This window comes from Dendropsophus ebraccatus, chromosome 1, assembly GCF_027789765.1.
Source record: "Dendropsophus ebraccatus isolate aDenEbr1 chromosome 1, aDenEbr1.pat, whole genome shotgun sequence".
Classification (NCBI taxonomy): Eukaryota; Metazoa; Chordata; class Amphibia; order Anura; family Hylidae; genus Dendropsophus; species Dendropsophus ebraccatus.
Genome location: NC_091454.1, coordinates 54,813,282 through 54,839,797, shown reverse-complemented (window position 1 = coordinate 54,839,797; position 26,516 = coordinate 54,813,282). Strand labels below are relative to the sequence as shown.

At 43.1% G+C, this 26,516-nt stretch overlaps 1 protein-coding gene and 1 long non-coding RNA gene across 7 annotated transcripts in view; both read right to left on the bottom strand.

Moving 5' to 3' along the window:
* Positions 1-1,244: 1,244 nt before the first annotated feature.
* On the bottom strand, positions 1,245-12,922 carry LOC138792923 (uncharacterized). Of its 2 annotated transcripts, none has more exons than XR_011363190.1 (4): positions 12,836-12,922; positions 10,141-10,234; positions 9,674-9,801; positions 1,245-2,053 (listed from the first exon to the last, which is right to left on the bottom strand). It is a non-coding gene; the product is annotated as an uncharacterized lncRNA (long non-coding RNA). The 2 variants fall into 2 exon arrangements; XR_011363191.1 differs by lacking the exon at positions 1,245-2,053 and adding an exon at positions 6,603-6,679.
* A 10,731-nt stretch (positions 12,923-23,653) lies between these two features.
* Positions 23,654-26,516, bottom strand: part of P4HA2 (prolyl 4-hydroxylase subunit alpha 2) — a 75,105-nt gene continuing 72,242 nt past the window's right edge. For all 5 annotated transcript variants that reach the window (XM_069971014.1, XM_069971032.1, XM_069971023.1 and 2 more), the window contains 2 exons: positions 25,847-25,943; positions 23,654-24,911 (listed from right to left, as the gene is read on the bottom strand). In XM_069971014.1, the coding sequence (XP_069827115.1) occupies positions 24,841-24,911; positions 25,847-25,943 (168 nt within the window). In that variant the 3' untranslated portion in view covers positions 23,654-24,840. The remainder of the gene's footprint in view (positions 24,912-25,846; positions 25,944-26,516) is intronic.

The following is a 26,516-nucleotide window of genomic DNA, read 5'->3' as shown; positions in this document are numbered from 1 at the left end:
TGGTGCGTTTACACAGACAAGACCAGGAAAAGACTATAAACAGAGAACAGGTCATAAAGGAAAGACTGAGATTTCTCTTCTTTCCAAATCCATTCCTGGCTTTGGCTTTCGAAATCTGTCAGCTAAATCTCTGTGTAAACGTACCATTAGTAAGTGGTGCAGGTTGAGTCTGAGCTCTGAAAGAGGCCTGAAGCCGCATGTAACGCAAAGGCTGCAGGAACTATGACGTGCATCCCAGGAAAGAGAATTGGATGCTGGAGCACGGCAAAATACACTGCTGGTATAATATTCTGCAAGTCCCTTACTGGGAAAAAGTTATGCAGCTTAAGGCTATGTTCACACGGCGTGTAAGACCGGCCGTTCCGTGACCCCGGATCAACCCGGCCGGTACTTAAGTACCGGCCGGGTGATCTTTCCGGCCGCGGAGCTCTGATGCGAGCGCATCAGCACGCGCCTGCATCAGAGCTTCCCATAGCGCACAGTGAAGCAAGCAGGCGGGGCCGTTTGCCTCACTGTGTGAACTGACAGGTCTTTCTGCGGCCGGAATTCACTGAATTACAGCCGTAGAAAACTGACATGTAAGTTTTTTCCGCCGCATGGGATGTGTGCAGGGGCGGATTAACTTTACCATAGGCCCCGGGCTGTTCACCAAGCCTGGGCCCCCCCACCCCACTGTAACTAGGGCAGGACTAGCCTGGCGTTCAATAGTACATGATAGATAATGTCATGATGTCCTGATTTGTGCAAAAATTGCCATTAAAAAAACAGTGATTTTTTGCAAATCATGGCGGAAGTGTAGCCAGGACTCAGTACACCACTGAAAGTATGTCTTTTTGGGTGGTCATGGGCCCCCCAGGAGCTCAGGGCCCCGGGCTACCGCCCGAAACGCCCCTATTATAATCCACTACTGGATGTGTGTACGCTCCGGCCGGGATCCCATTGAAAATAAGGCTATGTTCCACCCCTCAAAACTACGGCCGTAGTTCTGCGGCGAGAACTACGGCCATAGTTTTACATAGTGTGAACATAGCCTAAAACTAGTTAAGAAGCCAAAGTAAATGATTCTTCATCAAGATACTAGAAAATAAGTGTTTTTTGATCCACTTAAAGCTGGTGGAGGGGTCACTGTGATGTTTCAACCACTGGATACTAATCACCTGTAAACCAAAGCAGGACTGACCAGAGCCCAGACTAATTTATGCTAAATAATAATAATAATGATAATAGTAATAATAAAAAAATCTAGGTAAAAAATGCACCATATTTCCTTATTAACTCCTTTATTATCCATTCACAATTGGTATCACTGCCTCCATAGTGACCCAAATTATAAAGTGATGGTGTTATATATCCTGCACTATGAACACAATAAAAAGAAAAACTAAAGAAGATTGACAGAAATGCAGAATTGCTGATATTTGGTTACGTCTCACAAAATAGTGGATTCAAAAGCAATTTGAAAGTTATATGTATCCAAAAACAGAACCAAAGAAAACAACAATTCAACCTGCAAATAAAAAAAACAAACAAAAAAAAGCCCCAATAGCTTAGGGTCTGAATGAAAATTCGCATACATGCGGGAAATGACCTAAACATGTTCATCAACTGACTACGTTCAGGCCACAGTAGTAAATGGGGTCCATGCCAGTCTGTGCACAGATATGTCGGCCCCCTGTCAAATATGTACCCCTGCCTTGTGGGGTGAATCCAACCTAAGATTATACATTTATACATTTTTTTTTTATTTGCTTGTGCTACTGGTTTATGCAATGTATGTTAAGAGGTTTGTGGCCATTTAAAAGCAGCTACACAGACAAGCACAGCTGAACGCCTCAAGGCATATCTGCATGGACAACACAGCATCTTCAGGTACCAGAAAAGAGTCATTTTTTCCTACAAAATCCTGATCAAAATGAATCCACTGTAGTTCATGTTGGAGATATTTGCTGCTCATCTTGCAGAGACAACGGAGGAAGGCATATTTAGAAGCGGTGCTGTAGGCTTCCAAGCTGAAGATTTCATGACCAAAATGCAGAGAGAATACAGCATTGTCCTGCAAAAAGAAAGCTTTGTTTTAGTTTAAATGTCTAAAATTTAAAGCACTTCAATTGAACAAGGATTTTTCATGTCTAAAGAAGCTCTGGGGCTATTTTAAAGGGGATGTCCAGGTTGCAGAAGCCTTCTGCTCCCCCATGCTTGCTTCCTGAGATTCCACGTCTCGGAAGTAAGCCTTCCGAGTCATGGAGGCGCTAAGTGGTGTTCATCGCATGCTGGCGAAACCAATCCTGCACGTGACATCAAATAGGTGCACAGTGTCTCTGATATTGCAGAGACACTATGCAGCCATTGTACATCGTGTGCGGGCATGTTTTGCCCCTTTAAGGCTGGGTTTACACTACGTATATTTGAGGCTGTATGTTTGAGGCTGTATAGCAACCAAAACAAGGAGTGGATTGAAAACACAGAAAGGCTCTGTTCACACAATGTTGAAATTGAGTGGATGGCCGTCATTTAATGGCAAATATTTGCTGTTATTTTAAAACAACAGCTGTTGTATTGAAATAATGGAAGTTATTTACCGTTATATGACGGCCATCCACTCAATTACAACATTATGTGAACAGATCCTTTCTGTGTTTTCAATCCACTCCTGGTTTTGGTTGCTATGAGGACCTGACATGAGGACCAAATACAGCCTCAAATATACATAGTGTGAACCCAGCCTAAATCTGTCCAATGGGTTTAAAATCCGCTCTTGCAGATTTAATGATGCTGTCTACAGCAACTACATATTTATCATAAATCATCACTTTCACATTTTAGTCAATAGGGAAGTTAAAACCACCCTATATATATGCAGAGCGCAGGAGAATACTAGGAACGTGGAGAGGTAATGTAAACTGTTTGGGCAAAGGCTGCATGGAAAACGCTAACAAAGCCCATGCAGCCCTTGCTAAACGATTATCGGGCCGTGTAAAAGGCCCAGTAAACGAGCACCGATCTAGCAGTATTGATCGGTCCGCCATCGGCCTGTGTAATAGGCTCCTAACAGTTCAGTCTAATGAAACCAGTTTAAAGTGACTCTGTAAACACAATCTGACCCCCCCCCCCAAACCACTTGTTCATTCAGATAGCTGCTTTTAATCCAAGATCTGTCCTGGGGTCCATTCAGCAGGTGATGCAGTTATTGTCCTAAGAAACAACTTTTAAACTTGCAGCCCCATGCCCAACGACCGGGGCTTAGAGTATCTGTGCCCTAACTTTGTACCACCCCTATGTCCCTCCTCCCCACCCTCTTTATCATTAGGAATGCCACTGAAACATTTTCTCCTGTCTGAACATTGCACAGTTGCCTTATCGATCCAGCCGATGTTCAGTATTCACACAGCTAATGAATAGGAGACAATCTGCATGGAGCATTCCTAATGATAAGGAGGGTGGGGAGGAGGGACAGAGAGGGTGTGCCAGCCTAATGCATACACAATCTAAGCACCGGCCATTGGGCATGGGGCTGCCAGTTTACAATTTGTTTTTTAGGACAATAACTACATCACCTGCCGAATGGAACCCAGGACAGATCTTGAATTAAAAGCAGCTATCTGAAGGTACAAGCAGTTTTAGGGGGTCCGATTGTGGGTACAGAGTTGCTTTAAGTGACAGGATGGCATGAAGTGCATTGTCGTGACCCAAGTGTTACTTGCAAGGGCTGATGGTACAGTACCGAGTAGAAGTAGACCTCCCTAGGTCCCAACATAGGCCCATTAAAAGGTAGTCCCTGGTGTTCCCTTTGCAGTATTGTGGTGCAGGATAAACAGGCACAGAGTTCTGAGCACTTTAACAGTCTACTTGTCAAGTTCCTAAAGGAACAGTACAGTAGTTGTCAAAAACCAAGTTTACACAGAGCGTCTTCTGCTTGAGAGTAGCGGTGGCCACCAAGTTCCCCTTTTAGTGTTATAGGAGATACTTTAGAGTTTTGTAAAGTCTCTGAAATTACATTAATATAAAGAGTTGTAGCAGCTAGGGGGGCTTCCAGGAAGGCTTTGTAGATAGAGAGAAAAACCCACACGAACGGCTATGAAGTTCTGTCTAATGCTGGAGAGACCATAGAGTGCCAAAGCCAGTGAGGCCCTAGGCTTCAACAACTGGAAAGAGCCCACTGTCCGACTTCTCCTTAGGGCAGGGCAAGTTTTAGCCATGGCCTGGCTTGGAATAATATGTAAGAAGACTGCCCTTAATGCTCTGCTCACCAGTCTCTTGTTTAAAGGCTGAGACTAGTTTTCTATTTGTGGAGCAGGTTGTGTGGCAACTGGACAGCTGAAACTGAAGGGAAAAGTTTAGCAACCCTGTAATAAGCCCAGGAAGGTAGCTGGCAACTTTCTCTGAAGCATGTACAAGTGTTACTTCTTCAGTGTGCTGCTATAAAGACATGGTGAGTGCCATCTTGTGGCCAAAAAACAGTAAGACACATTCCCATAGAGAACCCTGTAAAAGACAATCCTCAGTGCCGACCATAAGCCTTCACAGAAACAATGGCATATTGGGTTCTGGGACAATAGAGCAGTGAAGTGTGGGTCTACAAAGCAATCGAGGAATCTGGTGCTTCATTCTGTAATTAAATTCCTTACAAAATAAGATAAGAAGCCTAATGATATCCATGTAATCCTTATGACATTGCACAAGCTCACAAGCCTTGCAAATCACTAGCTGCTATCAGGGAATGTGGCTTCATGGGGCTTACCCATCCACCCCACAGTCCAGACCTGGATCTCAGCGATTGTTTTCTCTTTTGTATTCTGAAGAAATGTCTGCATAGCCAACAATTTTGTGATGACAATGCAAAGAGACATTAAAGGGGTTGTCCAGCGTGGGGGCTATTTTATCATATGGCCGGGGAGGTGGTGGCTGAAAGAAAAGACGTCACGTCTCGGGCTCGCGTCAGACACCCAGAAGCGGCCGGGAACCGGGCACCGGAGCAACGCGATGCGGGACCCACCGCTGGAACCGGTAAGGTGAGTGGACGTCTTTTCTTTCAGCCACCTCCTCCCCGGCCATATGAAAAAATAGCCCCCACACTGGACAACCCCTTTAACAAGGTTTCTGCAGCAGAAAGAAGTCTCCATTTTATTTTGAGGGCATCCAATCACTGGTGGCAATGTAGAATAAGTGTGCGGACACCATGAGAGATTCCACTGACAAGTGAAATTTTCTCAGAATTTGAAATTGTTCGGGTAGATAATTTAATGAACAAAGAGATAACCTCATTAAGAAAGTTTGTTCACACCAGGATTAAAATACTGGCCAAAATATGGCACAATTTCCCCATAATAAACCCTGGGGGATATTTACTAACAAATCTAAAAACATGATTTTGTCAAAGATGTTTTGGCATAATTTCCAATCTCATGTGTTTAGTCAAATTTATGTAAATTGTCTAATAGCATAGTAAATGTGTCTTAAAAATAATGGTCTTTTAATTAGTCTAATAAATTCACCTGGTTCGGAGCAGATGTAGCGATGCGCCAATATATGCGACTTTTTTAAAAAATTGCGCAGTTAATAAATTTAACTAAAAAAGAATTCTGGCGCACTTTCGATCTAATTAACAACAAAAAATCGAATTCAAAAAGTCGCATCTAATTTGGATAGTCTTGTCTAAAAAAGCTTCATAAATTCATATTAGATTTATTTTGAGCGCAAACTAGATATATCAGACTAAAAACAGGCGCAATTAATTTGATAAATGTCCCCCTATGTCTTTATTGGCATCTGACCACTTCATGACTATGTATATCTAGCATTCCACCGTACATTCAAAAGAATTACCAAAAAGGCAGGATATTGTGTACTAGGACATTGCACTATGGCTTACCACAGTACCATGTGCCTCACTTGTGGTAGCTGACTGCCTGTGGTCATTTCATGGTACTAACTGAGGTTTTCAATAATGCATTACAACATCGAAAACGTCATGAAGAGTGGCAGTTCTTGGAAGTGACTCATTTGGCCTCTCTACTAGAAATGCATATGCCTTTGCACTATGAGGGGGGAAAAATTAAGTATGCAGTTTGTGACTGAAGGTGAAACTTACAGCATGGAAAAAGCAAATAAATAATGTCATGCCTTAAAACACACAACTATGAGGTGGAATAAAGACAAAGCAATTCAGAGCAATCCCACTTGTGTACTCTAGCAAAATAGAACTGTGACTCTCTTGCCTGATGGCATAACCTATTATCATAGCTTTCATTGTTAAAAGGGTTGTGACTGATAAGAAGTATCTATCTATTTAACTATAAAATAGCTTGCTTTTGGCCATTCTACTCAAAAAGGTCCCATAATACTGTTTGAACATTCCCGTAAGACCTAGAAGCTACTAGAGAGCCTCTAAAAGCATCGAGTAAATACTATATAATTCTGTAGTACACTGGGCTTTGATGATTAAAAAAAGCATAGCAAAGTAAATTTGGAGTTCATCAAAAAGAACATCTTCAATTCCCCATGGAGGAAGGTTTAGGTACGACTAAAATTAAATTTTTTCAACATAATGATAAATGCTGCAAGAACACCATGTTGTGAAGATGATTCATTATCAGCAGTACTTGCCAGTGTTGTAAAAATCATGTTTCAGTGTGACAGAAATTGGAGACTGGGATTAATATTCACCTTACGGCAAGACAACCTAAGGGAAAAGATTTCAGAGTCTTTGAAAGGGTTACTCAAAGCCCAGACCTCAATCTGAGCGATAACGTCAAGATTGCTGCACAGCAACACAAATCTCTCTAACTTGGAGTTGGAGTAGTTTTACCAGGCATAAATGTCAACAAATCCAGTGTTTTAGTTAAAATGCTGACATACTGTATGGCTTATAAATGGTGAAAGGGATGAGTGTGGGGATTGGTAGGGGCGGTATTAAGGCCTGCCTATCTTTTTCCTGTTAAACTTTTTGGAAAATTATCTATTTTTTATTGCCTATGGCTATATCCATGTTTTCCAGGCAGCCCTAGGGCTGTAGCCATCTTCTCCAGCCACTGGGATTAAAATACTGAGCAAACCCAAACTAAGTGTAAGTTCGCTCATCTCTAAATAACATAACATGAATATCTATCTACTATCGCATCTGCAACAGTAGAAGCTTTTTATATGTTATTACAATGTTGGGCCATCACTTACGTTTATTTTCTAGATGTAAAATGTGATCTTTACAATGATAAATCTCAGTGGAGATATACTGTACCTACAATTCTTATAATGAGCTGTGAACATAGATCTCCTCGGAATCACTCATATCACTTATCATGATTTCTGACTTGTATTTTTAACTTGCATAAATATCCAGGCCATTTAAAAAAAAAAAAAAAAAAAAAGAATTTAGAAAAATAACTTACATTACATACTTTACTAAACCATGCATAAAAGGTCATTTAGGTTTTATCTGTACTGGGTGGTAAATTCCGCTGTGTAAATCCTACCTTCCATGTGTAGTGGAATTTATGACATATGTAAAATGTTCGTTATAGTTACCATCAGTATAATACCTACATTAGTATCTGGAAAATATCCGCAAGTAGGTGCAAAGATCGCTTTGTGTTTTATACACGACAATTTAAGAGTCATCTCTATCAATGTGACAATTGGTTTTATTAATATTGATTTTGATTAAGTAAAATAGAATAATACCAGAGCTTCTATTATCAAATATGAGACTGCTTTGTGCATGTGTACTAGACTGCCATTTACATCATTGTAATTATCATAAAGACTAGTATAGAGATTTTATTGAAATATGATGTTAAAAGGAGACATCCAGGCACAGACTTTTTTTTTTAAACTGCCGGAAAGGAGGTGGGTGAACAAAACAACATATACTTACCTCCCTGGCTCTAGGGGTCCGCTGCCCTGTGTTATGGTTATGTGTCAAGCCTGCTCAGCCAGTCAGCGACAGAGGCGAGACCCTGGTACAGCCATTGACTGCCAGAGCGGGCCTGGAACGTCACATCCCAAGTCCCCTCTCTAGACTTGGAGCGGAGGACAGCAGACCCCATTGTTGGAGCCAGGGAGGTAAGTGCACATTATGTTCACCCACCTCCTCTGCGGAAATTAAAAAAAAAAAACTAAAACCAAAAATGGCACTTTATCCTGACTTATGATTGATCCTGATTCTAGAGTTCTTTCTTGCCTTGCCTTTGTAAATGTTTCTGGAAATGTTCTGTTTTAGTCCTGGCTCTGACCCTTGGCTGCTTTTTCAAACCATTTGACTGCAGCATAGTACCACTGCCACTAAAGAGTGTCTATTGTGGAGACAGAGACCTGTAAACCCAACCAGAAAATTCCACACTTTCTTGAAAAGGTTAAGACTGCATATTGACTCCTCAACCCATCTAACCATTGCCAAACCAATTGGTTAGAGAACATCTGCAGTAACATTACATTAGGCAATGGATTCCATAAGTGTTGCTTGATGACAAAAGCACCGGCCTACCAAGTGATCAATTTGTGTCATAAATTTTACATCACTCATTTACCAATATCCACTGCTGTCCTGGGAGAAAATAAACGTTACGCAGCTGTTCCACCAAAGTGCACTGCTGTCCATGGTGGAGTTTGGATGATTGACTGGTTGATTTACATTTGTTTTTAAATTGTGATTTTCTAATTTGTAACACTTTTTAACAAATTCATCCTTCTGCAATAGTCCTAGTATTGCAGCTACTATAGTTTGGCTGTTATACTGAAATTCGTTAAGATTCGATTGGTGAATATTAACAAATTTGATCCAAAATTTGCGAACCTTACACAATAAATTTCAGGCTGCTTTACTCATCTTTACTAATAATCTAAAAAATTTAGAGACCAACTGAAGTGAATAGGAAATTATAAGGATTGTTTCTGCCTTAAGCCTTCAAACTTAAAGAGGACCTGTCACCCCCCCACCCCGGAGATATCCTGGTCAGAAGCCGGCGCTCGCTGTAGAGATAGGCTCGGCGTCAATAGAGAATGAATGGAGCCGGACTCATCTCTGCAGCGCGCGCACGGCTCCATTCATTCTCTATGGACGCCGGACCTATCTCCACAGCGCGCGTGCCGACTTCTGACCAGGATATCTTTGTCCCGGGACCAGATCCGGGAGCAGAACCCGGCAAGATGAGGTCAGTATAAGGGGATCTAGCTGGGGGTCGGGAGCCTGTCACCCCGGCACGGGGGGATGACAGGTCTCCTTTAAAGCATTCAGTCCTGAATTTACAGTAATAAGCCCCGTTCACACTGAGCAAGAACGACGGAATCCCGCCGTGCTCAGTGTCCTGCATTGAGTGAATGAGAGGGCGTGCACGTCCGCTTCCTCCCCTCTCTGCTCAAAGAAATGACAAGTCACATCATTGAGCGAAGAGTGGCGGCAGCGGAGGAGCGTGCGCCCTCTCATTCACTCAAAGCAGGACACTGAGCATGGCGGGATTCCGCAGCAGAGAGTTCCGACACAGAATTCCGCTGTTCTTGCTCAGTGTGAACGGGGCCATGGAAAGGATGGAGTTTCACAGTGACCGGCTGCCAGGGAGAGCTAATGGGGGAGAAGAGAGCAAACAATGAATGACAATAAATCATTTTACAGGGATAGGAGGAATCGTTAAAATGGAAGTTCCTTTACTACATGGACCTTATCACAACAGCTGAGGCTTACCTGTGAATGGTCTATACCATCTATAAGTTTTAGATCCTTTAGAAGCCATGAATGACTTGATTCACATTTTAAGATAACTTTTTCTTCCACTGTTAACAAAGTTATGTAGACATCATTCACTGAAGATACTGTAATTACAAACAGTCAGTCAGAACTATGTATGCAGATCAGGGCCGTTTTAATACATTGGTGGGCCCAGTGCACAGCCCTCAAGAGTGGGCCCCCCCTTCCCTTTCGGCACATTGTATAATGTGCTGAATTTGCCCCCACACTGTATCAAGAGCCCCAATACATACAGTAGTTACCTTATAACACTATTTCCACCATTCAGTGATTACATATTACATAAAAACTGCACTAAACAAAACAGAAAGATATCACCAATGATACCATTACATAATACCGCCACATCATGATCCCTAACACTACAACCCTATAACAGAGTGCAGTTACATCCAGTGACTCACCGGGGGCGTCTTCTCCGATCAGAGTCTGTCACCTTTTCTTTTTCTCTGGGCCACCTTGAAGTCTTCTCTTGGCTGTGAATCTTCTCTCCAGAATCTGCCAGACAAATATTTTAGGCTCCAACACATCCAGTAGTTAGGTCCCTTGTACCCCTATACAGTAGTTACACCCCTCTGTGCCTCCATAGTTTTAAGGTGTCCCTGTAGTATATAGACCCTCATGTGCTCCTCTAGTTATATACAGTCCTGCTGTGCGCTCCCCCATTAGTATATAGCCCCCCTGTGCACTCTCCCCAGTAGTATATAGCCCCCCCTGTGCTCTCCCACAATAGTGTATAGCCCCCCTGTGCTCTCCCCCAATAGTATATAGCCCCCCTGTGCTCTCCAATAGTATATAGACCCCTATGCTCTCCCACAATAGTATATAGCCCCCCTGTGCTCTCCCCCAATAGTATATAGCCCCCCTGTGCTCCCCCAATAGTATATAGCCCCCTGTGCTCTCCCCAATAGTATATAGCCCCCCTGTGCTCTCCATAATATATAGCCCCCCTGTGCTCTCCCCCATAGTATATAGACCCCTGTGCTCCCCAATAGTATATAGCTCCCTGTGCTCCCCAATAGTATATAGCCCCCTGTGCTCCCCAATAGTATATAGCTCCCCTGTGCTCCCCCATAGTATATAGCCCCCTGTGCTTCCCCATAGTATATAGCCCCCTGTGCTCCCCCATAGTATATAGCCCCCTGTGCTCCCCCATAGTATATAGCCCCCTGTGCTGCCCAGTAGTATATAGCCCCCTGTGCTCCCCAGTAGTATATAGCTCCCCTGTGCTCCCCAGTAGTATATAGCTCCCCTGTTCTCCCCCATAGTATATAGCTCCCCTGTGCTCCCCCATAGTATATAGACCCCTGTGCTCCCCATAGTATATAGACCCCTGTGCTCCCCAGTAGTATATAGTCCCCTGTGCTTCCCCATAGTATATAGCTCCCCTGTGCTCCCCCATAGTATATAGCCCCCTGTGCTCCCCCATAGTATATAACTTCCCTGTGCTCCCCCATAGTATATAGCTCCCTGTGCTCCCCCATAGTATATAGCTCCTCTGTGCTCCCCCATAGTATATAGCCCCCTGTGCTCCCCAATAGTATATAGCCCCCTGTGCTCCCCCATAGTATATAGCCCCACTGTGCTCCCCATAATATATAGCTCCCCTGTGCTCCCCCATAGTATATAGCTCCCCCATAGTATATAGCTCCCCTGTGCTCCCCGATAGTATATAGCTCCCCTGTGCTCCCCGATAGTATATAGCTCCCCTGTGCTCCCCCATAGTATATAGCTCCCCTGTGCTTCCCCATAGTATATAGCTCCCCTGTGCTCCCCCATAGTATATAGCTCCCCTGTGCTCCCCCATAGTATATAGCTCCCCTGTGCTCCCCCATAGTATATAGCTCCCCTGTGCTCCCCCATAGTATATAGCTCCCCTGTGCTCCCCAGTAGTATATAGCCCCCTGTGCTCCCCCATAGTATATAGCTCCCCTGTGCTCCCCAGTAGTATATAGCCATCTGTGCTCCCCCATAGTATATAGCTCCCCTGTGCTCCCCCATAGTATATAGCTCCCCTGTGCTCCCCAGTAGTATATAGCTCCCCTGTGCTCCCCAGTAGTATATAGCTCCCCTGTGCTCCCCCATAGTATATAGCCCCCTGTGCTCCCCCATAGTATATAGCTCCCCTGTGCTCCCCCATAGTATATAGCCCCCTGTGCTCCCTCATTGTATATAGCTCCCCTGTGCTCCCCCATAGTATATAGCCCCCTGTGCTCCCCCATAGTATATAGCTCCCCTGTGCTCCCCCATAGTATATAGCCCCCTGTGCTCCCCCATAGTATATAGCTCCCCTGTGCTCCCCAGTAGTATATAGCCCCCTGTGCTCCCCTGTAGTATATAGCCCCCTGTGCTCCCCCATAGTATATAGCCCCCTGTGCTCCCCCATAGTATATAGCCCCCTGTGCTCCCCAGTAGTATATAGCCCCCTGTGCTCCCCCATAGTATATAGCCCCCTGTGCTCCCCCATAGTATATAGCCCCCTGTGCTCCCCCATAGTATATAGCCCCCTGTGCTCCCCAGTAGTATATAGCCCCCTGTGCTCCCCCATAGTATATAGCTCCCCTGTGCTCCCCAGTAGTATATAGCCCCCTGTGCTCCCCCATAGTGTATATAGCCCCCTGTGCTCCCCCATAGTATATAGCTCCCCTGTGCTCCCCAGTAGTATATAGCCCCCTGTGCTCCCCCATAGTATATAGCTCCCCTGTGCTCCCCAGTAGTATATAACCCCCTGTGCTCCCCCATAGTGTATATAGCCCCCTGTGCTCCCCCATAGTATATAGCTCCCCTGTGCTCCCCAGTAGTATATAGCCCCCTGTGCTCCCCCATAGTGTATATAGCCCCCTGTGCTCCCCCATAGTGTATATAGCCCCCTGTGTCCCCCCATAGTATATAGCCCCCTGTGCTCCCCAATAGTATATAGCCCCCTGTCCTCCCCCATAGTATATAGCCCCCTGTCCTCCCCCATAGTATATAGCCCCTGTGCCCCCCATAGTATATAGAACCCTGTGCCCCCCCATAGTATATAGCCCCCTGTGCCCCCCCATAGTATATAGCTCCCCCTCCCATACAACATTGAAAAAAACAAACACTGTTACTCACCTAGGTCCACGCGTTCCTCTTCTCTTCCCTCCTGTGGCCGCACTTCCTGCGGTCACAAGAGGCTGCACTCCCCTTACCCTCGCGCTGACGCTCCAGTGACGTCGGGCACTAGAGGGAGAGCGCGGCCTCTTGTGACTGCAGGAAGTGCGGCCACAAGAGTGACTGACAGGGAGGGAGCCAATGGCTCTCTCTCTGTCAGTGTCGCTGCTGCTGCAGCGCTGAAGCGCCGCAGCAGCAGCGGGCGGGCGGGGGCAGCGGCGGACGGGAGGGCCCTGCAGGGGGCGCCATGGAGGGGTAAGTAGATTACCCATCCATGGCGCTCCCCCTGACAGGCTGGTGGCCGGAGCCCTGTGCGACCGCATTGGTCGCACATAGCAACGGCCGGCCTGCTCGGGGGGGCCCCTTTAACCAGTGGGCCCGGTGCACGTGCACCATGTGCCCTCTGGTTAAAGCGGCCCTGATGCAGATGCAAAGTTGTAAGCAAACTACAGTACATAACTATACTGACCCACCGTATAGAGTACACTGAAGTAGCTGAATAGAGTTAAACACCACGCAATAACATGAAGCTTATCTTTATTGATGTTACACTGTAGAAGTCTAATGGCATTAAATTCAGTGTTAAACCAAAATGCAAAGAAAAGGAGCCATAGGAGAGGACAGGGAAAAGAGGAGGATAGAGCAGGACTATATTTTCAAAGCCTGGGTGATGTATTGACAAGTTGGTTGCTGTAGCTAGCTAGAGGAGAAGGCACAAATATGCTGTATATAGAAAATACCTGAGGTTTTGCAAAATTAACTTTTGATTTGTTTGTTTTTTAAGAAATCACAATTGATCAGCACGATAATCGGTGTTCATGATAGTTGGCACTAGAATAGGCTTCAAGCACCTGTTCTCTCCACCGCATAAAACTATACCTAATGAGACAAGCCGCCTGCTACAGTACATCTCCATGTGCTCCCATCTCCAGTTGTATTGTAAGTCTATGGCACTGGGTCTCATGCTGGAGACAGGAGCTATGGAGACGTCTGGGAAAACAGGTCCTATGAGGCTTATTGCGATGCCAAATTGAAAATAGACATACGTTGGAGAAATAGTGCTAAATGATAGTGGTTGGTAACAGATTACCAAAAAAAATAAAAAATAAATAAATAACTGCAGTTTAACAATAAACAAAACAAAAATGTATAGGATGGAAAACAGAACATTTTTTTTTTTTGCAAGATATTAACACTTACAGCAGCACACAACATAAATGCAATATAGCATATGCAGTTTGCACAAAAACACAAAATAACTGCTGGAAAGAAGGCATAATATATCAACACCCCTTTAAAAATAAGGTTAAATAATTCACAGCTTAAAGTCAATAATGCAATCTATAATTAAGTATACTTGAAGGTTTATTTCTATTTCAACTAATATAGATACATTTGTAGGACTCGTCAAGTTAAATATTTTTACAAAAAAAAGTTAGCAAACTTGCCTCCTCCTCCTGATATGCTGCTCTTTCCCTCCCACTGTTGACAGCTCGTTGCCTAGGTTACTGACCACCACTGCTGCAGTGGTTGGACTGATCTGTATATAAATACTGTGTAGACGTATAGAGATATTTTATACGTATACACTGTATAACATTTATACATCTGTATACTATAGATATATATACACCAGATGGACCACTGCTTTTAGAGTAGAGTGGTGGTTGGTAACCTAAAAACAAGCTGTCAACGATGGTAGGGAAAGAGCAGCATATCAGGAGGAGAAAGGAAGTTTGCTAAATTGGTTGCAATGGAAATGCTCCTTTAATGCCAACCCATTGAATCTCTGTAATAAATAAAACTCAATGAACTTACAATCTATGCAGTTAGTATGGTTTTTACCAATTTTAAAACTAAACAAAACTAAATAAAAACAGAATCATACATACCTGACACACAGAGATATGTGGCTGTATCCTCTTTAAGTGTCATTGCCAATGGCAGAATATGAATAAGTGTGTGGTCTTTAATCCGGAAGACTTCCTTCTGTAGGTTACTTCTGAGGACTGATAGCATTGTCATGATCATAAAAGCTGGAGCATGAGCTCAGTACTAGTTTGGAATATCATTGTGTCTTTTATAACAAGCTCTTATATGTTTTCAGATTACAAACGTCCACTCAATATTTTCCAAACCACTAGATCAATGCTCTGTCAGTTTAGGCAAGATAAAAGATGGAAAATGTAATTGGTCGGGATAGGGGAGGACTGCATAATCTTTTTCAGCGCCATGGATATTGTTGTTGTGAGGATACATTCCTAAAGGAGAAGTTGTTTGTGGTCAATCAAAATATTCACATCCTCAGAAATTTCTGTAAGGGGAGATGAAATGCAGTACCCACGAGGATGATGAGCATTAGGCTGAGGGTTAGTTAGGAGCATTAATTTTGTGTCACATGGCGGGAAGGGGGGAGGGGGGAGGAACTAACCTGGTGGCCCCTTGTGAACCCAATAACACCCTTTGCCAAAATAGTTGCTTCAGTGATACAAAGTGAAGGACTAAGACCTCTAGATACTAGGATTCCATGAAACATTTTAAACGCTTTATTGAAAGTCTCTTCGCAATAATCTAGGCAAAAAAAATCTGCTACAAGATGTGAAGTTACTATTCTTGAAGCGGATAGTAAGGTTTTGGCCACAGTTCCTTTTAGCACCTGCTCTTTAAGTAGTTTTACTGGATACAATTTTCTAGTGTTGCTAGAAATAATGCATGCAGCCAAGTGTTGCCAGTGTTGGTATACAATCCAATTAAACTAGACTCTGCTGTAGAGGACCCCAACAGTTTGGATGAACTGTGGTGTAATTTACTGAAGTTGCCATTACTCATGAATAAGTTACAACATGGCCCCACATAAAAGACATACACAGAAAAAAAATTTCCTGTCATAATAGGAAAGCTGTACTTTTAGGGGTGTAAGCTCTTAACCCTTTGATGCAAATTCATGTGCATTTACCTCCAGGGTTGTTAATGATTAGTCGCTGTGCAAAATTGCATGGCAACAGTTTAAATCTGAGTGATGTAGGCAAGTGGTGACAAATGTACAGTATAAACACAGAAATTAAGCCCTTCCTACCCTGATCGTTGTCCCTGTCCTGTATCTAATGGTCACCCCTGACCCCCTGTTGCTGTACCTAATATGTACACCAACAGGGGTCAGAGGCAACTATTAGGTACAGCAACAGGGGTCAGGGGTGACTATTAGGTACAGCAACAGGGGTCAGGGGCAACCATTGAATACAGCAATGGGACAGGGGTGACAATCGTGCCTGTCCCATGTGACTGTGCCTAATAATCTCCATTATCCTCTATATTGTACCTTTATTTAACCATCCCTGTCACTGTACGTGATCTTTGCTCTGCTCTGTTAGTGTATCTGGTTGACACTGCTGTTTGTGTATGTGATTGTCTCGCTCTGAGGGTATTTTTACATGTATCAATCTTTGGCCATCCACAGCTGCAAACGAGGGCCAATCAGCAAGATCGGCACTCATTTGTAGTGAATCTAAAAGGCAGCCATTTAAAATGTGTTGCTATTAGTTGCACATCCCTTTTACACATATTTGATATATTTTGCCGCAGTGTAAAAGATGTGATCAGTCGATGAGCAGGCGTTTACACTTGTACACGGGCTGATTATAATCTAAAGGAGAGTTTCTAGCAGTTCTCCTTGCCGAAGGAGGAGGTTGAACCAGGGAGACTTCTTCCTCAGACCAAACTTAAGGTTGAAGTTGTCTGTGGGAAGGTCACGTGACCACTGGATGTGACAAATACAACACATTTTTTAACCCTTGAACTTCCTCTATACTAGGCTATATGCAATATTAGCATTACTTAGCAGTGTCACAAGAAAAATGACAGCACAAACACATATTACATGCCATTAAAATTAAAATTTTCTCAATACATTGCTTTAATGTTATATTACGTTGTCATATAACTTCATTAAAATAAATGTATAGTTTTCTGTTTCTACATATTTTTTTTATGTTGAGTGGCAGCAGTAAACCATTGTGTTGGGAACTGCTGCCCAGGGCTATTGATACAGAACAGTCCCCCCCTATTCTTATTAGGATATACAATATATGGGAGGACACAGCCTGTCCGTATCGCTCTGTGCCCGGCAGCCTCTGTACAGCGAGCAGTGATTACTATTAAATAAAAAGAGTCATGTAGTCAGGAAGTGTTGTAGATTGAATCTGTTTATCTGATGAGGTACAGGATACAAACTAACAAACAAAATGAAAACTTACTGATCTTTCTGATATAGGCAAAAAAAAAAAAAAAAGAAAACCAAGTTTGGTTAAAAATTTCTTAGAATATTTTGGTTTTACCAGCTTCCTCGGGAGGAAGCCGGTTGAGGCGAAACATGTGTCGGGGTCTGAGGTGGGGTCAGTTACATGTAACAGCTAGCAATTATAGTGCAATATTTTCTGTGTTAAGGGCTAGTCCTGTGATGGTGACTGCTATTTTAGCTGGATATATGTCATTTATGAATTGTCTGTTCAGCCCTATATATGTACTTTACTTGCACCACTAACAGCTATGTAATCTGTATTATATAGTTGCTGGCTGTTTTTATTTCATGTAATGTTTCATGATAATGTTGATGAGAAGGACCCGTCACCTGTATGCACTTTGTTGTTTTTAGTGGTATAGATAGATTTTTAAACTGTTTTTAATTGGATATATTTTCAATAAATTTATTTTGGGAGGGTTATAGGTGTTAATAATTAGGGTGATCCCTTCCATTTGTTTATATGACGTAGTGTACCAACAGTCTTCTGACTATAGGTGTATTTGTCACATTTTACTATCAATCAATCAACTATGAATCAATCAACTATCAATTACCCAAACCACTTGTAGCTTCAAATAGCTGCTTTTAATCCAAGATCTGTCCTGGGATCCATTCAGCATGCAGTAATTGTCCTAAAAACTACTTTTAAACTTGCAGCCCTATGTCAAACTGGCATGGCCTAGAGTGTCTGTGCATTAGGCTGGCACAATCTCTCCATCCCTCCTCCCCTCCCTCTTCATCATTAGGAATGCCCCAGGCAGGTATTCTCCTATTCATCACCTGTGTAAGTACGGCACATGGTCTGGATTGTTAAGGCACCTGTGCAGTGTTCTCTGCAGAGGAATAGGAAAAATCCCGCCAGTGGCATTCCCAATGATGATGAGGGTGGGAAGGAGGGACGGAGGGGTGGTGCAAAGTTAGGGCACAGATACTCTAGGCCAGTGATTTTCAACCAGTGTGCCGCGACACATGGTCGGGTGTGCCGTGGGGAAAGTTCCCCAAACTATGGTGCCCCTATGAAACAGTAGAAAACAATGGGGGAGAGAAACCTGGGGATGAGGGAGAAGCAGGGGAGAGAAGCAGGGGGGAGAGAAACATGGGGATGGGGGAGAGAAACAGCGGAGAGAGAAGTTTGGTGGAGAGAAGCAGGGGGGGAGAGAAGTATGGTGGAGAGAAGCACAGGAGAGAAGCATGGGGGAGAGAAGCACAGGAGAGAAGCATGGGGGAGAGAAGCACAGGTGAGAAGTAGGGGGGACAAGTATGGTGGAGAGAAGCACAGGTGAGAAGTAGGGGGAAGAAGTATGGTGGAGAGCACAGGAGAGAAGCATGTGGGAGAGAAGCACAGGAGAGAAGCATGGGGGAGAAGAAAACAGGCCCAGGTTTCACACTGAGTGAGTATAAATACATTTAGAATCTATATTATTAACTATATGTATAATATGTCATTTTGTGCCATTTTGGTTGGTGGTGTGCCCCGGGATTTTTAAGTATAAAAAATGTGCCGCAGCTCAAAAAAGGTTGAAAATCACTGCTCTAGGCCACGGCAGTTTGGCACAGGGCTGCAAGTTTAAAAGTTGTTTTTTAGGACAATACCTACATCACCTGCCGAACGGACCCCAGTACAGATCTTTGATTAAAAGCAGCTATCCGAAGGTACAAGTGGTTTGGGGGGGGACAGATTGTGGGTACAGGGATGCTTTAAGCCATGGGTCTCCAAACTGCGGCCTACCAGCTGTTGCAATACTACATTTTCCATCATGCCTGGACAGCCAAATCAAAAGCTTTAGCTGTCCGGGCATCAGAGGTGTAGCTAGGCTCTCCTGCACCCAGGGCAAAGATTAAATTTAGCGCCCCCCCTTGTGTGCGCAGTAAGCACAGGGGGGCCCATGTTGTCCCTTCACTGCTGGTATATAAAATATATATATATATTTATTTTTCTTATATGAAGTTGTTTTTTTTAAATGCTCATCTTTACTGGTGTTCACAATATGGGATACATAATGTCATATTTACTGTGTACCTGGAATGTTTTTATGAAGAATGGTTATCAGGCAGCTCTGGGCTCAATCAGCATTTTTTTAAAGTACTTCCATTATTCCCATTTAAAATTTGGTCCCGAAGCAACTTAACAGAGGCGCCGTTGTCTCCACTCCCTGCTGTCTGTACCTGAGGAGGCGCCGTTGTCTCTGCTCCCTGCTATCTGTACCTGTTAATTAGGAGGCGAAGCCTCCTGATCTACCTCCAGTGTGACACCCAGTGTAATGTGATTCTATGGTGCAGTCTCCTAATGCACAGGTACGCTCAGCAGTAGAGTTGATTGAACCTCGGGAAATCCTAGGTTCGATCGAACTCGAACATTCACAAACCTGCCGCATTTGATTGCTGATGCCTTACCGGTCCGTGGGGAAGGAGGAGAGTGCCCAGGTACCGCCTGGAATTCAGGGATTCAGCCTATTACCTAGACTATTACCTAGGCTGAATCCCAGAATTCCAGGCGGTACTCGGGCACTCTCCTCCTTCCCGACGGCCCGGGAAGGCATCAGCAATCTAATGCGGCAGGTTTGTGAATGTTCGAGTTCGATCGAACTTAGGATTTCCTGAGGTTTGATCAACTCCACTTAGCAGCGATAACAACAGCGATAGACAACAGCAGCAATACCTCCAGTAAAGTATTTTTTCACCAAATCCCCCTCCCCCCCAGACTGTGCACCCCTGATTGTCCTCCCCTTTTCACACACCTGTATTTTCTTTCTTCCTCCTCCATAGTGCAGTGTACATACAGGACCTGCTGTGACATCAAGTTAAAATCGTCTCCTGTCTCCCCACACTGACAGAGAGCATTACGCTTCCAGGCTGCCTCATCCACTGTGATCCTTCTCTCTCTGCTCCCTGTGATGGCGCCCCCCATGGTCTCTGCGCCGGTGGCAGCTGCCCCCCCTCCCTACCGGGCATGATGGGAATTGTGGTTTTACAATAGCTGGAGGGCCGCAGTTTGGAGACCCATGGCTTAAAATGAGAACATTTCAAAAATGCACTAAAAATGTAGTGAAAAAACTTTCCTAAAGTAGATGTCGTTAAAACCACAAAAAGGGTTCCAACTCCATATTGAAGCCCATGGCTTTGAAATGGTTTGTCTAACAATTGAATATAAGTGTGATGGTCAGGTACTGTATAGTCATATGGCATAGTGTATTTCTTAGACATGAACATTATGCTTTTTACATATCGTTCTATTACTCCTGCACAGTGTTCTATCAGACTATAAAGTACTGTAAATGCTATATACATGGCAACAGAGGAATCAAAGTAAATAACAGTTTACAGCATAGTTTACAATGTACATTATTTTTGGGTTTGGTGTCTTTCTAGTAATAATCAAACACTGGGTTGAGGTCCAGGGCAGAGTCCCACTATAGGAGCACTGTGGTGATTCAGCCTCTTCCAGGAAATAAACACTCAGGGACCAGTCTAATCTATAGCTGGCGGGATTTCTATAAAGCAAAGTCAAGATAAGGTGATAGGAACCTTTGGAGGGGATGCAGGTGTCTCTACACAAGAAGGAAAAATATTGGCAGAATAATGGGCAGACAGATGGATAAAGCCTAAACGTAAAGTTGGAATTACCAACATGTCATATTGCAGGATGTTGTTATTGGCTTTTTGTCTCATTTATGAAAAGTCTTCAAATAAGACAGGACAGTGTAAAATGAATTATGTTGATTCTTGGAATGTGCTTTAATGTGTTAGTTATTGTAATGTGGAAAGTTTGCTTCACAGATACTCATTTTCTAAGGGTAATGATGATATGGTCTCTTTAAAATTAAAGTGCTATTTTATACCACAAAACATTAAGTGGCGTCAAATACGGGAAAATGGATCTTTCTACATGTAACAATTTATCAACCTGTGTTTCAGTTATCCCAAAAGGTTTACAACATACATGAGATGTCTAATATAGCCAACCTCACTGTACAACACATCAAATATACATTTTAAAGAGCACTGACTTATGACCCATGATAGTAAATCTGACATCTTGGGGAGGGAGGAATCTCTATAGTCTACAAGCTGGAACTAAGGACCACTGGCACGGCGGCCAAAGTCTGCGCATGCCACCAATCAGTGAGCTTGCCACACTGACAGCACTTTTTCCTGGGCACTGAAAGCAGATGGCTCCTTCACGGACTGCTCCCTCGATCCCTGTTCCATTTTGGTGGACGTGAACCATCATTTTTTACATGGCTACCAGTGCACCTCACAGTAAAATTTTACCAACATCTGCAAAAAAGTGAAATATATGGTCAGCTCACCTCTGAGAGCTTCTTGTGGCCTGAGTGTATATAAAGAAGGGTATACGAGATGCTGGGTGGTGACTAATTACTGTATCCAAGAATAATGTAAGTAGTGAAAGTATCCGGCACTCCCAGAAAAATTGTAGGTTAAAAATCCAATACTTTATTCCATATCAAAAATGTACAAAAAGCTCCACATGGGATCACAGGTCTTCTGCATTTTTTGATATGGAATAAAGTATTGGATTTTTAACCGACAATTTTTTCTGGGAGTGCCGGATACTTTCACTACTTACTTCATTCTAAAATATTACCACCATTACCAGGTCACCAGGGTCTGTCAGGTGACGATCCTGACAGTGCACTGTGTTGTCTATTATGAAAAACCACAATGCAGATCTGAACAGAACCTTAGATTTTTAAGATGGTTTTAGTACACTTTGGCAGTAGGTAAACCTACACTTTTCTGTTACTGTATCCAAACATGGACTGTGTACAATTATTGCCTGTCCTTTGCCTTATTTTTTTTTAGCCTTGGTTTCCTTTAAAAGATGACCTGTTTGGGTTTCTGACCTGTTTTAGTAACTACGATTTTGGAACATTTGTTCTCATAGCTCTGCCATTTTTTTTGGTTATTCGTACATGTCCAGGTGGGGTGGCTTTTTCTGTATGGCCAGCAGTGACAGCTCTGATTTGAGTGTCAGCTCTGAGTGTTAGCGTTTAAATGTGTGTTATAATCCACTGAGAAGGGAAACACTATGGGGGACATTAATGAAATCCGGCGTTTTTTTACGCTGGGCTTACAAATGTCCCTACTGCTCCGGAGCTCAAGCAGATTTATGTAGTGGTGCACTGCCTCTACATAAATCCTGATCGCATGGAGCCCGTCCGTGGTAAAATTTTGAAACCTATGCCAGTTCAGAGCTGGCGTAGGTTTCAGTATAACTTTTCAATGGAAAAAATGATAAATGCAGCGCACGCAGAGGCCGCGCCCCCCTCTGCGTGCTGCCGCACCCCCGCCACCCCCCTAGGAGGAGGAGAAGACATAAGTGCAGCAGTTACCTCAATGTGGTGTTTTTCTTCAGTGTGCTATGGCTGCAGATGTGTGTGTGTGTGTATGCTATGGCTGCAGCAGGCTGTGTGTGTTCGTGCTCTATGGCTGCAGCAGGCTGTGTGTTTTATGGCGTGCCCCCACACCCACAGTGACCCCTCTATATCACTATGGATGACCTCTATATTACAGGTATCTGGCAGTGTTAGCAATGTTTCTGTGTGTACAGTGAATATTAGTTAGAAACACAGAAGATTGTCAGCAGAAAAGACCACCTGCTCCATCTAGTTGTGAGTAGTTCAGGACATGGAGGCTGGAGACTGGTTGCATCCACTGCACCAGGATCATGTAGGACATAAGGGAGAAGCTGCTGAGCCAGTGTGATAAATAACTCCCCTGGTATCTGACTGGCCATTTATGAAGGAGCAGAAGTCGGAGTCGGTCCTGATAAAATACAGGAGTCGGAGCTGCGGCTTACCGACTCGATAGCCCTGGCACAGACCGCAAGCAGGGAGCAGTGGGAGGGGCTGTCCGAACAATCCTTAGATTGTTCAGGCGGCCCACTGAAGTTAGCGGCAATCTTCTGCTACGTGGAGCGACAGGCTGCAGACCATATCTTTTAACATACTAAAAGACCATGATCAGCCGACACTGTGCATGTCGGCTGATCGCTGTCTTTCAACATGTGCTATTACACTGAATGATTATCAGTCGGTAATCGGCAAAGTAAGGCTGATAATTTTTCAGTGTAATAGGGCCTTTAGTTTATTGCGCATGTCTTTTATTTAATCAGGCTCTTACTCTCAGGACAAAACAAAAACTTAAAGTTTCAACTACGCTGCAGCATAATGCAAAAATTTTTTCAATTACATACCCGTTGGAGTTTCTAGCTATTTTCTCATTACCACAGTTCATCTTTCTTTTATTAGACAATGTTGTGTCTTTCCTATGAGCAGTATGGGAAATCTCAGCCCACTGGAGTGAAGTTTTTTAAAGCAATTTCCGCACAGCGGGCCATGAAAGGGCCACCCACTTGTTTCATCTGTACATACAAGGAGTGGGGGGACTGACCAACCATATCAAAGAGCGGAGTTGACCAATGAGCCAAATAAATTAATGAAGTAGGTTCCACTATATACTTGAGAAACATTTCCATATCATAGTTTTATTATTTTCATATCACAAAAATAGACTTTAATAGCTCAACCAAACTTTGCTTGACCCACAAGAAAATGTACAAAAAAGGAATCTTTGTACAGCTGTATCTGACATATAGTTGTGACACCACGGCTCACGATGCACTTCTCCTGATAACCACCAACATTATTGTACAAGGTTGTCTAATCATAGAATCTGTGGTCTCCATGAAGTTCTGGTGAAATATTTTTTTTCTTGTTATCTAAGCTTCTATCACATCTTATGTTCTTAAAAAACCCTAAACCTAGGTAGCAATACTTAATCTCTGTAGGCCATCAGCTTCATATCAGGGAGTGGTAAAATGGTATGCACCCTAAAACACAAACCTGCACACCCAAGATAAGAAAAATAAATAGGATTACTTCTACTTAGAACTAAATGATATGTTTAGCCAGGACTTGATGCTACAGCCGAACTGAACCTTTACATGTGTTGTGCTTCTTCGGATATGTCCAACCACAGTCCAGGCAGTAGTCTCTGCACCCTCTCTAATGAAAAAGCTTAACCAGTTACTTAAAATAATGTTGTCACCACCCTTTACTCTATGTGCAGTTCTCCGCACCATTCACAAGCTTAGATGCTGCACATTTAATATATACTTGTATAAAACTTCTTTCTGCTCTAAAATCGCTTCATTTCACCTAGGCGGGGCTTTGCTGCATGTGGACAATCTCTCCCATGCCTAGGTGACACAGTTCACTGATGAAATGGAAGCAGTAAGAAGACACAGATAAGTTTTTTACAGGTATAGCATCTAAGTTTACGAATGGTGTGGAGAACCACATATAAGAGTAAAGGGTGGTGGCAATATCACTTTAAACCTCCTTGTTATAATGCATCTGTAACTGCATTGCAGTTGGCAGGCAGTAAATACAGTTAATGTGCACAGGTGAAAAGGGTGGCAAAATTAATCTGAGCCCCTGGGGAAGGAACGTCTATCTACACTTCTGTGTTTTGTACCCTCTTCCTTATAAACCTATCTTTGTCATATCCAATTTAGGTTCAGTGGAACTAGTTATATGGCTTTAGATTTCCCAAATCTTCATGGGTTCACCACACTGGATACCAGGAGTGATTTAGAGAAATTGGAAAAAGTTCTAGCTGGAACTACTGGAACTACTGCATGTCAGTCAACTTCTGTTAATCCACAAGGCCTTAGAAATTCTTGTCCTCTTTCGTGAAACCATTTATTTGAAACTAAAAAAAAAAAGGAAAATGCAAAGGATGAATTAGATAGAAACACATTATGACCATATGTAGAAGGCACGTAAACCATTGTTTTATAGTTTGTTTTCACAGGAATACCACCAAGATTGCAGCCCTAGTGATATATTTTAGGCTGCATTCCTACATGGCGTTTATATGGAACAAAAAAAAAACTTTGATTTGGCCATCTGTGACCCTGTTGTCGCATCACTGGTTGTCCTTTTTTGGACACTTTTTGCTAGGTGCTATCCACTACATACTGGTAAATAAGCATTTTTTGAAATAACCATTTAAGAGTCATAAAACTACAATGGAAATGGTTAATGCATTACAGAAAGTTCAACAGCATGCTGGGTAGTGGTGTAAGGTTCTTCCATAATGTGGGATGTGGTAGAGCAAGCACCATTTTTTTTGTTTTGTATACCTCTGTACAGTACTACCCCATAGCAGATCATGGGCACTGTATTATGAATCTATAAAACATGGACTTATAACATTGCCTTGTGCTGAAGGGCCACAAGCCAACCTATTTGCCAAAAGCCCAGGACCAGGCAATGGAAAAATGTATCCTTTTCTCGGTTCAGTCACTGGGAGCACACTATGGGCAAACTAAATATGCATGTCCTTTTTTAGAATACAAATTATTTTACTTGTGGGTCTGCTTGATGACATTCTGCACATGCTCAGATGCAGCTGTCACACAGCCAAGCCATGCAGTCAGTTTAGGTAAACAGCTTAAACAGCTAAAGTGCAGACTGGTAGATTTTAGAAAACGCATTGTATTTGGAGAAATTGTTGATTTTACATATAGAACCCAGTCAACCAACAACATGTTTCTAGGAATACCCCTTTAATCTTACTAAATAAGCAAGCTATATTATTGTGTAGATACATGAACATCAAAGTAGAAGCGCAGTTTAACTTACCCCATTTACTGCCTACTAATACTGGACAGGCTGCATGCCTTGTTCTATAGTCTCCCTCTCCACTTCTGAAAAGATTGTACCAGAAGACTGCAGTGCCCTGCAAAGACAAGAGGAGGATGATAAATGCTTTATCATAGTGTTTCTCAAACATAATATTCCGATAGAAACTAGCACACACACATTGGAGGGCTTTGAAAGATCAAGATACAAACACTAAGCCAAGCTTATGATATGACAGCCTGCCATTCTATAAGTAATGAAAGTGTGAGGTACTGCTGTGTGGTGCTACAAATTGTATGGAAATTGCAAGTACAAATACATTGGTACCTCGGTTCTCAAACTGCTTGAATCTCAAACTGTATTATCAAGAAAAGTTTGCTTTGGTTCTCTAACTCTTGCTCGGTTCTCAAACACTTTTCGGGCTGCCAGTACTCGGTATCTGAGCGTTTTTGCAAGGGTGGATGGTGGGTTGTACCTGGTGAGGCTTCACATACAGTATTGTATAAGATTGCTGGAGTGCATATACAGTACAGTAGTATTACAGTCAGTGCACCAACATATCCCATCTGTTACAGTGCTGGGATGGTGGGCTCTATACAGTAAAGGATGAGTGAGGAGTTTTTAAAATGTTTCTTGTGTATAATGTCCTGTAAGGTATAGGGCTGTTCTG